The 12,450-nt window shown below is 44.5% G+C and overlaps 1 protein-coding gene across 1 annotated transcript; it reads left to right on the top strand.

The window, feature by feature from the left end:
- mogat3a (monoacylglycerol O-acyltransferase 3a) lies at nucleotides 1-11,213 on the top strand. The gene is made up of 9 exons (XM_059355621.1): nucleotides 1-230; nucleotides 403-581; nucleotides 654-714; nucleotides 807-950; nucleotides 2,283-2,413; nucleotides 8,116-8,159; nucleotides 8,270-8,360; nucleotides 8,475-8,583; nucleotides 10,848-11,213. Exons 1-9 carry the CDS (start codon nucleotides 137-139, stop codon nucleotides 11,000-11,002), a joined length of 1,008 nt encoding a protein of 335 aa, XP_059211604.1. The 5' UTR covers nucleotides 1-136; the 3' UTR covers nucleotides 11,003-11,213.
- The last annotated feature ends 1,237 nt before the right edge of the window (nucleotides 11,214-12,450 follow it).

Below are 12,450 nucleotides of genomic sequence, written 5' to 3'. Positions count from 1 at the left end.
AGTTCACTCCGAAATCTGGTTATTCTGCAGACGGGCAGGTCACAGAGACACGCAGTAGGACTCCAGCTCCGACCTCCAGGAGACACACCAGGAGGTCGCAGCGCTCCGAGCCGACCCGAGGAGCCTGACCGCCGGCATGAAGGTGGAGTTCGCCCCGCTGAACATCCCCCTTAGGAGAAGACTACAGACCGCCGCCGCGCTGCAGTGGGTCTTCTCCTTCCTGGGACTAGGTACCTGTCTGTCTGTCTGTCTGTCTGTCTGTCTGTCTGTCTGCAGTGGGTCGTCTCCTTTCTGGGACTAGGTACCCGTCTGCCTGTCACCTGCCTGTCTCTCACCTGTCTGTCCCTCAGCTCAGTGCTGTTTGTCTCTCACCTGTCACTCTCTCACCTGTCTGTCTCTCAGCTCAGTGCTGTCTTGCAGCCTTCGTGCTCCTGGCTCTCTCTGATTGGTGGATTGTGGCGTTGCTGTATGGTGGTTGGCTGTGGCTGGATTGGGACACGCCCTCCTCTGGGGGTCGGAGGTCACCATGGATCAGGAGCTGGAGGGTCTGGGAGTACTTTAGGGACTACTTCCCACTGACGGTGAGACGGATCCCTCAGATCTGATCTCTGATCTGATCTCCCTGATTATTGATCTCTGAATTTTGTTTCCAGTTGGTCAAAACTGTCGATCTGGATCCAAAGAAAAACTACATCTTCGGATTTCATCCCCACGGTGAGAAACACGTCTGTCTGTCGTCTGTGTGTCTGTCAGGCGTGCTGGTGGCCGTGTTGACCTGTCTCTCTGTAAACCTGTCTGTCTGTCAGGCGTGCTGGTGGCGGGGGCGTTTGGGAACTTCTGCACAGAGGCGACGGGGTTCTCTCGTCTGTTTCCTGGACTGAAGCCTCACCTACTGATGCTGCCGTTCTGGTTCAGAGTCCCCTTCTTCAGAGACTACATCATGTGTGGAGGTGTCTGTCTGTCTGTCTGTCTGTCTGTCTGTCAGATCAGGTCAGATCAGGTCTCTGTGTCTCAATCAGCTGTCTGTAAACACTGGGTCACAGGTCAAAGAGCTGTGCTCTGATTAGCTGTTGGAGTGAGATGGGTTCAGTTTCATCACTGATCCTCAGAGAGCTCTGAACCTGTCTGTCTATCTGCCTCTATAAACATGTCTGTGTGTCTGCATGTCTCTCTAAACCTGTCTCTCTCTCCCCTGTCTGTCTGACTTCATGAACCTGTCTGTCTCTCCACTGTCTGTCTGACTTCATTAACCTGTCTGTCTCTCCCCTGTCCGTCTGACTTCATGAACCTGTCTGTCTCTCTCCTGTCCGTCTGACTTCATGAACCTGTCTGTCTCTCCCCTGTCCGTCTGACTTCATGAACCTGTCTGTCTCTCCCCTGTCCGTCTGACTTCATGAACCTGTCTGTCTCTCCCCTGTCCGTCTGACTTCATGAACCTGTCTGTTTCTCCTCTGTCTGACTGACTTCATGAACCTGTCTGTCTCTCCCCTGTCTGACTGACTTCATGAACCTGTCTGTCTCTCCCCTGTCTGACTGACTTCATGAACCTGTCTGTCTCTCCCCTGTCCGTCTGACTTCATGAACCTGTCTGTCTCTCCCCTGTCCGTCTGACTTCATGAACCTGTCTGTCTCTCCCCTGTCCGTCTGACTTCATGAACCTGTCTGTCTCTCCCCTGTCCGTCTGACTTCATGAACCTGTCTGTTTCTCCTCTGTCTGACTGACTTCATTAACCTGTCTGTCTCTCCCCTGTCTGACTGACTTCATGGACCTGTCTGTCTCTCCCCTGTCTGACTGACTTCATGAACCTGTCTGTCTCTCCCCTGTCTGACTGACTTCATGAACCTGTCTGTCTCTCCCCTGTCTGACTGACTTAATTAACCTGTCTGTCTGACTGACTTCATGAACCTGTCTGTCTCTCCCCTGTCTGACTGACTTCATTAACCTGTCTGTCTCTCCCCTGTCTGACTGACTTAATTAACCTGTCTGTCTGACTGACTTCATGAACCTGTCTGTCTCTCCCCTGTCTGACTGACTTCATTAACCTGTCTGTCTCTCCCCTGTCTGACTGACTTAATTAACCTGTCTGTCTGACTGACTTCATGAACCTGTCTGTCTCTCCCCTGTCTGACTGACTTCATGAACCTGTCTGTCTCTCCTGTCTGTCTGACTTCACGAACCTGTCTGTCTCTCCCCTGTCTGTCTGACTTCATGAACCTGTCTGTTTCTCCACTGTCTGACTGACTTCATGAACCTGTCTGTTTCTCCCCTGTCTGTCTCTCAGGTCTGGTGTCCTGCAATAAGTCCAGCCTGTCTCACCTGGTCAGTCGTCCTGCCGGGGGGAACGTGGCGGTGGTGGCGGTGGGCGGAGCTACGGAGGCTCTGGACGCTCGACCCGGAGCTTTGACTCTACAGGTCAGATCAGTTCCTGTTTCTGTCAAAATTAAACACACAAGTCTTTGAATCCCACAGTCTATAATAACAATACAGGGAGTGCAGAATTATTAGGCAAGTTGTATTTTTGAGGATTAATTTCATTATTGAACAACAACCATGTTCTTAATGATTCCAAAAGACTCATTAATATCAAAGCTGAATATTTTTAGAAGTTGGAGTGGGGCTTTTTTAGTTTTAGCTATTTTAGGAGGATATATGTGTGTGCAGGTGACTATTACTGTGCATAATTATTAGGCAACTTAACAAAAAACAAATATATTCCCATTTCAATTATTTATTTTCACCAGGGAAACCAATGTAACAGCTCAACATTCACAAATGTACATTTCTGACATTCAAAAACAAAACAAAAACAAATCAGTGACCAATATAGCCACCTTTCTTTGCAAGGACACTCAAAAGCCTGCCATCCATGGATTCTGTCAGTGTTTTGATCTGTTCACGATCAACATTGCGTGCAGCAGCAACCACAGCCTCCCAGACACTGTTCAGAGAGGTGTACTGTTTTCCCTCCTTGTAAATCTCACATTTGATGAGGGACCACAGGTTCTCTATGGGGTTCAGATCAGGTGAACAAGGAGGCTGTGGCTGTGACGCTGTGGAGTACTTGGATGCGTGTGATGGAGCATTGTCCTGCATGAAAATCATGTTTTTCTTGAAGGATGCGGACTTCTTCCTGTACCACTGCTTGAAGAAGGTGTCTTCCAGAAACTGGCAGTAGGACTGGGAGTTGAGCTTGAGTCCATCCTCAACCCGAAAAGGCCCCACAAGCTCATCTTTGATGATACCAGCCCATACCAGTACCCCTCCTCCACCTTGCTGGCGTCTGAGTCGGACTGGAGCTCTCTGCCCTTTACCGATCCAGCCACGGGCCCATCCATCTGGCCCATCAAGACTCGATCGCATTTCATCAGTCCATAAAACCTTAGAAAAATCAGTCTTGAGATATTTCTTGGCCCAGTCTTGACGTTTCAGCTTGTGTGTCTTGTTCAGTGGTGGGCGTTTTTCAGCCTTTCTTACCTTGGCCATGTCTCTGAGAATTGCACACCTTGTGCTTTTGGGCACTCCAGTGATGTTGCAGCTCTGAAATATGGCAAAACTGGTGGCAAGTGGCATCTTGGCAGCTGCACGCTTGACTTTTCTCAGTTCATGGGCAGTTATTTTACGCCTTGGTGTTTGGCAGGCTTTTGAGTGTCCTTGCAAAGAAAGGTGGCTATATTGGTCACTGATTTGTTTTTGAATGTCAGAAATGTATATTTGTGAATGTTGAGCTGTTATATTGGTTTCCCTGGTGAAAATAAATAATTGAAATGGGAATATATTTGTTTTTTGTTAAGTTGCCTAATAATTATGCACAGTAATAGTCACCTGCACACACATATATCCTCCTAAAATAGCTAAAACTAAAAAAGCCCCACTCCAACTTCCAAAAATATTCAGCTTTGATATTAATGAGTCTTTTGGGTTCATTAAGAACATGGTTGTTGTTCAATAATGAAATTAATCCTCAACAATACAACTTGTCTAATAATTCTGCACTCCCTGTACATTTCAAAATAAAATCCCTCAGGTTAAATATCATGACATGGAGACAGACAGACTGGTGTCTCTGTTGGAGACAGGCAAACTGATGTCTCTGCTGGAGACAGACAGACTGATGTCCCTGCTGGAGACAGGCAGACTGATGTCCCTGCTGGGGACAGACAGACTGATGTCCCTGCTGGGGACAGACAGACTGATGTCTCTGCTGGAGACGGGCAGACTGATGTCTCTGCTGGAGACGGGCAGACTGATGTCCCTGTTGGAGACGGGCAGACTGATGTCTCTGCTGGAGACAGACAGACTGATGTCCCTGCTGGAGACAGACAGACAGACAGACAGACTGATGTCCCTGCTGGGGCCGGTATTTATAAAGTGATCAGATAGGATTATCCTGGTCGGACAGGATTAAATCTAGATCTGATCTGAAAACTGGGTATTTCAAACTCGGATCCAGATAATCCTGATCCTGAAGATCACTCCGGTAATCCAATCCTCCCTTGAATCCAGATAAAAGGCTGGATTTGGGGATTTCAAAACTTGAGGCAGATATTTGGATCAACTTGATACCAACATTTCTGGATCATTCTGATCCCACCTCAGAGGTGGATTTCACTTGGATTGACAAAGTCTCAGCTCCACTTCTCCTAGATATTTTTACTCAAGATGTACACTACACATAATCAAGTGTTCAAGGTATATTTTCATGCTTCTGATTTATTGAAGACAAATTCTGTCAGAAACTTAAAACTGCACTTTTAAAATGTCTGGAAATAGCTTGAATGTGATTTTTAAAACATGCAGTAAGGTGTTCGTGTAAAAAACTGATTATTCTACTTCATCAAATCAGATGCTATTTTGCTATAAATGACCATAATTATGTTTAGTGAGAGTCTTCTATATAAGGGAGACAAATTAGGGTGAAAAAATGTTTCCAATTGTGTCACTGTCCAAGCTATATAGCATGAAAGTAATGCAATTACAATTTCAAGCAGTTTCCAGCACTTTATTCAGAATCCAATAACTTAAACATTGAACAAAAGTGTTTCCAAGGATTTCAAGCACTCATATGGACCAGTTGTCCTTAATAGCTGAGGGGTCCATGTCTGTGAGTGACTCTGAAAGTAGAAGAAAGAGAAGGTGTATGAGTATATCTTTAGGTACACAAAGCATGACATCATCACTAGCATTACTGGAGCATTCTGACACTTGTGAATGAACCGTATAGTTAATATTGTAAAGTTACATTTCCTAACTACGTCCTGCAGCAGTCTGCTTTGTTCACATAGATCAGGGTTGGGCAACTTAAATGCTGCAGGGGGCCACAATTTTTCATTGACACTACCACAGGGCCACATATAGGACCGTGCACTTAACCAGATATGATGAAACTGCAATTTTAAATAAGTTAACAGTGCAGTAACTTAACATATTTCATGCTGAAATGCATGTATAACAGTATAAATAGGAATACAAAAGGTTTGAAGTAGGGCTGCAACTATTTTCATTATCGATTTATCTGTCGATTATTTAAATGATTAATCAATTAGTTGTTTGGTCAATAAAATGTATAGAAATATCAATCAGTGTTTCCCAAACCACAAGATGATGTCCTCAAATCTCTTGTTTTGTCCACTAACCAAAGAGATATTCAGTTTATTGTCATAAAGGAACAAAGAAACCATAAATATTCACATTGAAGAAGCTGAAATCAGAGAATTTGAACTTTTTGTCTTTAAAAAAAACTGCTCAAACCAATTATTCTATTGTCAAAATAGTTGACGATTAATTTAATTATCGATAATTGTTCGATTAATTAAATAATTGTTGCAGCTCCAGTTTGAAGCAAATAAAAAAATAACCACTTGCTGAGCACTGCAGAAGTAATTTTGTACATTTTTACACTGCACTTTTAAGATTTCATGCTCAAATGCATGTAGTTGTACTGAGGGCTACTTCAAGTGAGGGTGCGGGCTGTATGCGGCCCCCAGGCCTCCAGTTGCCCATCCCTGACATAGAGCATATTTTTTAAGTCTGCTGTGTTGCCAATGACGTAACGCTAATAAACTCTGAACAGGTTGGTGTTAGTTTAAAGAGTTATGGTATGATGTACGTCTGATTAGTTCCTTTTGTAAATTAAACCATAGACTAAAATTAATCAACAAAGCAGCTACCTCATTGGCCAGCTAGCTGCTTAACACACAAGTCAATGATGCGGAGTTAGCTACCGTTAGCACGGTCGCGTCTCAATTAGAGATAGGCTGGTTTTAATTAGGTGACAATTCAAGAAGTTGGCTAGCGTGATATGTTGGTAGGCGTTCACATGGTCTTAAAACCGCTACACATTAGAGGACGTAAACTTACACTTTTGACGTGAAGTCCGTATCTGCCCAGATCGACATCACGGTGATCCGTCCTGCCAATGTTTTGAAATACTCAGCAGGGGAAAAGGCTCCTGGGGCCGGTATTTCAAAACCTGTAATCAGATCAGGATAATCCGGATAACGAAATCCTCCTTTTCTTAGTCATGGATCAAGGGAATCCTGCTGCCTTTATCTGAGTATTTCAAAACATTGGCGGAGTGGATCACCTTGACGTCGATGTGGGCGGATCTGGATTTCCTCAGCCTCTGGGATCGAAACATGGCGGACTACCTGATGAAAGGAGCAGGGAGCACCACTTTCACGTCAAAAGTGTAAGTTTACGTCCTCTAATGTGTAGCGGTTTTAAGACCATGTGAACGCCTACCAACATATCACGCTAGCCAACTTCTTGAATTGTCACCTAATTAAAACCAGCCGATCTCTAATTGAGACGCGACCGTGCTAACGGTAGCTAACTCTGCATCATTGACTTGTGTGTTAAGCAGCTAGCTGGCCAGAGAGGTAGCTGCTTTGTTGATTCATTTTTGTCTATGGTTTAATTTACAAAAGGAACTAATCGGACGTACATCATACCTTGACTCTTTAAACTAACACCAACCTGTTCAGAGTTTATTAGCGTTACGTCATTGGCAACACGGCAGACTTAAAAAAAAAAAAAAAATCTGCTCTATGTGTACAGGGCAGACTGCTGCAGCAGTACTTAGGAAACGTAACGTTACACGGTACAAGTATTAAGTATACGGTTCATTCACAAGTGTCAGAATGTTTCAGTAATGTTAGTGATGATGTCATGCTTTGTGTACATAAAGACATAATCATACATCTTCTCTGTCTCCTTCTTTCAGAGTCACTCACAGCCATGGACCTCTCAGCTATTAAGGACAACCAGGTCTCTATGAGTGCTGGAAATCCTTGGAAACACTTTAATTATATTGATCCATTCAATGTTTAAGTTATTGGACTCGGAATAAAGTGGTTGAAACTGCTTGAAATTGTAATTGCATTACTTTCATGCTATATAGTTTGGTCAGTGACAATTAGAAACTTTTCATCCTAATTTGTCTCCCTTATATAGAAGACTCTCACTAAACATAATTATGGTCATTTATAGCAAAGTAGCATCTGATTTGTTGAAGTAGAATAATTAGTTTGTTCACAAACACCTTGCTGCATGTTTTAAAAATCACATTCAAGCTATTTCCAGACATTTTAAAAGTGCATTTTTAAGTTTCTGACAGAATTTGTCTTCAATAAATCAGAAGCATGAAAATAAACCTTGAAATGCTTGGAAAGTGCTTCAATGTGCAGCATGATATATTTACAGTAGTTTCAGAAAGTGGGTTCAAATATTTTACTATGCTTTAAATTTCTTTTAAATTAGGCTACTTTAATTATTAAAAGTAAAACACTAACACTTGATTAAGTGTAATGAACATCTTGAGTAAAATTATCTATGAGAAGTGGAGCTGAGACTTTGTCAACCCAAGTGAAATCCACCTCTGAGGTGGGATCAGAATAATCCGGAAATGTTGGTATTAAGTCGATCCAGATATCTGCCTCGTATTGAAATACCCAGTTTTCAGATCTAGATCTAATCCAATCCAACCAGGATAATCCTATCTGATCACTTTTGAAATACCGGCCCCTGGAGACAGACAGACAGACAGACAGACTGATGTCTCAAACTCGTCCTCAGTGTTTGGGACGTTGATTTAAAGCTGTGTTTTGTTGTTGCAGGTCCTGAACAGAAAGGGCTTCATCAAACTGGCTCTGAAACACGGGTAGGTGGAGCTAAAGGAGTGGGTGGGGCTCTGAGGGGCAGAGCTACAGACAATAACTGACGCTGTGTGTGTGTGTGTGTGTGTGTGTGTGTGTGTGTGTGTGCGTGCAGAGCTCAGCTGGTTCCCGTCTTCTCCTTTGGAGAGAACGAGCTCTTCGATCAGATGGAGAATCCGTCGGGCTCTCCTCTGAGGAGGCTGCAGGTCAGAGGAAGGTCAGAGGTCAGAAACGCCTACACCTCAATGACAACAAGTTTCATTTTGTGTGTGTGTGTGTGTGTGTGTGTGTGTGTGTGTGTGTGTGTCCATGTCCAACAGAACCGGCTGCAGAGCATAATGGGTGTAGCGATGCCGCTGTTTCACGCCAGAGGAGTTTTCCAGTACAGCTTCGGACTGATGCCCTACAGGAAGCCTATCCACACCGTTGGTATGACCACAACAACTACATGTCAACAACAACATCCACACATCGTTAACCCGATATTACAAACATCAACACATCAATAACCCGATGATACCGACGTCAACACGCCGTGAACCCGATATTACAGACGTCAACGCGGCGTCAACCCGATATTACCAACGTCAACGTGCCATCAACCCAATATTACCGGCGTCTACACGCCGTGAACCCGATGTTACAGACGTCAACGCGGCGTGAACCCGATATTACCAACGTCAACGCGCCATCAACCCAATATTACCGGCGTCTACACGCCGTGAACCCGATGTTACAGACGTCAACGCGGCGTGAACCCGATATTACCGACGTCAACGCGCCGTGAACCCGATATTACAGACGTCAACGCGGCGCGAACCCGATATTACCGGCGTCAACGCGCCGTGAACCTATTACCGACGTCAACGCGGCACGAACTCGATATTACCGACGTCAACACGCCGTGAACCCGATATTACCGACGTCAATGCGCCGTGAACCAGGCTTGGAATTTCGTCATTTTAGGGGCAAGGCCATTTCGCCTTCCCGTTCACATTTTTTTAAGGGCACAAAGGCCACATGACAGGGCACAAAGGCCGTTTGGTTAAATTACGCTGGTTTTACCTTTCAGATTAATACATTAACATTCTCATTCTCACCAAGACACATTAATTATGTATTAAAACATTTGTTTTAATTTAAAAACATTGAAAAACATATCATATTGTGAATGTGAGAGATAATGTGAGTGAGAGGCTGAAACAGTGTTAGAGCCTGGCCATAGAAGTGAGAAGGTACAGACAAATACTACTACAGAAAGACAACAGCCAACACTGTGACCTAAACACAGAAGTATCAGAGATACACTTTCTCCTGACACAGTGCAGTGCACAATATATTAAATATATTAGAAAGAACATTTTTGGGAAATGACAAATGAACCTGTTTTGAAAAGATGGCAAATACATATATTTTGAAAAGATGGCAAAATGAATCTCCTGCCTGAGTTCATCTAAGAGTAAGGAAAGAGAAATGCCTTCTCCTTGTCATTAAAAAGGAACCTGCTGAGGTGAAATTTACATCAGCTAAATATCGACCGCTTGTCCCTGAGGTACGGAAGACGTTAGCGATATCCCAACTAGCTAGCTATCGCTAGTTTTCATGACGCAAAAATGTAACGTTAACGAGACGACATAGTTCAGTTACAACATATCAAAACAGCTTGTCCCGCTAGCTTACCTGTGCTGCGCATCAACACATGGCTCATTTTAATATTCAAATGAGCCATGTGTTGATGTGCGCATGTCTTGAAGGACGGAGAGTTGGTCGGAGTTTGACCACTAGGATGGCTGTATAATTCCATAAGCCCACCACGCGTCACTAGCATTGTGTTTATACTGGAACTTTTTTACAGGGGCGCAAAGGCCACCTTGGCCGTAAATTGAAAATTTTTTCACAGGGCATCAAGGCCAAAGTGCGGGGCAACGACAGCCATGGCCGTCGTGAAATTCCCACCCTGCCGTGAACCAGATATTACTAAAGTCAACGCGACATGAACCTGATATTACCAACGTCAACACGCCGTGAACCCAATATTACCAACGTCAACGCGCCGTGAACCCAATATTACCAACGTCAACGCACCGTGACCCGATATTACCAATGTCAACGCGCCGTGAACCCGATATTACCAACGTCAAGATATCGTTATCCAGATATTACCTCACATTAACTAAACATGAACCTGCCCGTGACGTCACTCTACGCGGCACGTTTAGCGCCGGCAGCGCGGAGACGAGGTGTCCACCGGCAGCCGCGCCCGACTCATACGGGCCCGATGAGGGCATCCACCCACCCGGTTTCTCCCCTGGTGCATCTGAGATGTTCTGCACCCCTACTGGACAGTGATAAGGCCAATATACTGAGGTGACCTGCCTCCATCATGTTTGTTGTTGTTGTTCTGTGGCAATTATATGACGTCAGACGCTCTGACGCCGTTACTATGGCAACCTGTCAGATCAGTCAAGAATGTGGCCCAGTCTGAACAGAGCCATATCCGATTTGGACACTTGCTAAAAACAGTGTGGACAGTCAGCCCTAAAAATCGGATTTGAGTAGGAATCTGATTTGAATCAGATTCGCCTGCAGTGTGAACGCAGCCTTAGTCTTACTTTAACAGTAATCTACCATTAACCTGATATTGATTATTGATGGAACAGTAATCTCACATGCAGCTCCTCTCTGTGTTTCAGTGGGGAAGCCGATCTCGGTGGTGCAGACTCCCAGTCCCAGCACTGAGGACATCCAGAGTCTTCATAATACTTACATGCAGAGTCTGACTGAACTGTTTGAACAGCACAAACACAACTACGGCCTTGAGGAACAGCAGCACCTGACCTTCATCTGACCTTCATACACACACCTGACCTTCATTGGACCTTCATATACACACCTAACCTCTATATAAAAGGCAGTTTACTGTTTTTTAAATACTTACTGAAACGGTTTGACGGAGAAAAAGAGCGTGGTAAACTTTCTGATCTGTTTCTCTGTAATGATCACATGATGATTGACAGGTGTGACATCACAGTGACAATAAAGATAGATGAAAAGTTGAACTCTGATTGGTTCATTTACATTTGGAAACAGAGCGAGGCTGCAGTGACGCTAACAGACCACCAGAGGGCACCACAATCAAAGAGCAGAGCTCAGAGCTAATGGTCCGTTAGAGACGTGACAGTTCCAGAAGTCTCCCTCATATTGATTGCAGCTCCCTGACGTCCACAAATGAGATCCAATCTCCTGGAATCTGGAGCAAGACCACAACAACGCGAGCGTGCGTGCGTGCGTGCGTGCGTGCGCGTGTGTGTGTGTGTGGCGCGCACGTGCGTGCAAAGTGTCCAGTAGTGTTCAATATAAAAGCAGTCCAATTAATCCAGGTTTTTAGTATATTTTTTATTGCTACATGACAAACAAGGTACCAACCATGTAGCATGTCAGTAGGTGCAGTAGATTCTCTGAAAACCAACAAGACCCAGCATTCATGATATGCAGCTCTTGAATCTTATTATTGAATCATTCATTACCATTAACCGCTTATCCGCAATCGGGCTGTGGGCGAGAGGCAGGGTAGACCATAGAGACAGACAACCACAATCATTCACATTCACACTCTAAATTGCCCGTAGCAATTTAGAGTCACCAATTAAACCTAAGTGCATGTTTTTGGACTGTGGGAGGAAGCCGGAGAACCCACGCTGACACGGGGAGAACATGCAAACTCAAAAAAGAAAAAAAGAAGAGCCGCAGGCGGGAGGCGAACCGGTGACCATCTAGCTGTGGGGTGAGAGCAGCGGAACAGATTATAAGTTTTCCCCTCTCCAATCAACTTTTTAAAGAGGTGCAAACACTTATAGGCTGTTCAGCTAAAATGATCTCCAATGCTTTAAAATGGAGAGCAAAACCAGAGACACGTGGCAGAAAACGGAAGACAACCATCAAAATGGATGGAAGAATAAGCAGAATGGCAAAGGCTCAGCCAATGAAAAGCTCCAGGATGATCAAAGACAGTCTGGAGTTACCTGTAAGTGCTGTGACAGTTAGAAGACATCTGTGTGAAGCTAATCTATTTACAAGAATCCCCCGCAAAGTCCCTCTGTTAAAATAAAAGGCATGTGCAGAAGAGGTTACAATTTACCAAAAAACACATCAACTGGCCTAAAGAGAAATGGAGGAATATTTTGTGGACTGATGAGAGTAAAATTGTTCTTTTTGGGTCCAAGGGCCGCACACAGTTTGTGAGACGACCACCAAACTCTGAATTCAAGCCACAGTACACAGTGAAGACAGTGAAGC

This window comes from Centropristis striata, chromosome 17, assembly GCF_030273125.1.
Source record: "Centropristis striata isolate RG_2023a ecotype Rhode Island chromosome 17, C.striata_1.0, whole genome shotgun sequence".
Lineage (NCBI taxonomy): Eukaryota > Metazoa > Chordata > Actinopteri > Perciformes > Serranidae > Centropristis > Centropristis striata.
The sequence above is the reverse complement of the archived record's forward strand: the minus strand, read 5'-3'. Positions and strand labels throughout refer to the sequence as shown.

Excerpts from the sequence above, each read along its gene's own strand:
- mogat3a (XM_059355621.1), top strand. The coding sequence starts at position 137 with ATGAAGGTGGAGTTCGCCCCGCTGAACATCCCCCTTAGGAGAAGACTA. Across the intron at positions 231-402 it reads CTTCTCCTTCCTGGGACTAG|CTCAGTGCTGTCTTGCAGCC; the intron begins GTACCTGTCTGT and ends TCTGTCTCTCAG. Across the intron at positions 2,414-8,115 it reads CCGGAGCTTTGACTCTACAG|GTCCTGAACAGAAAGGGCTT; the intron begins GTCAGATCAGTT and ends TTGTTGTTGCAG.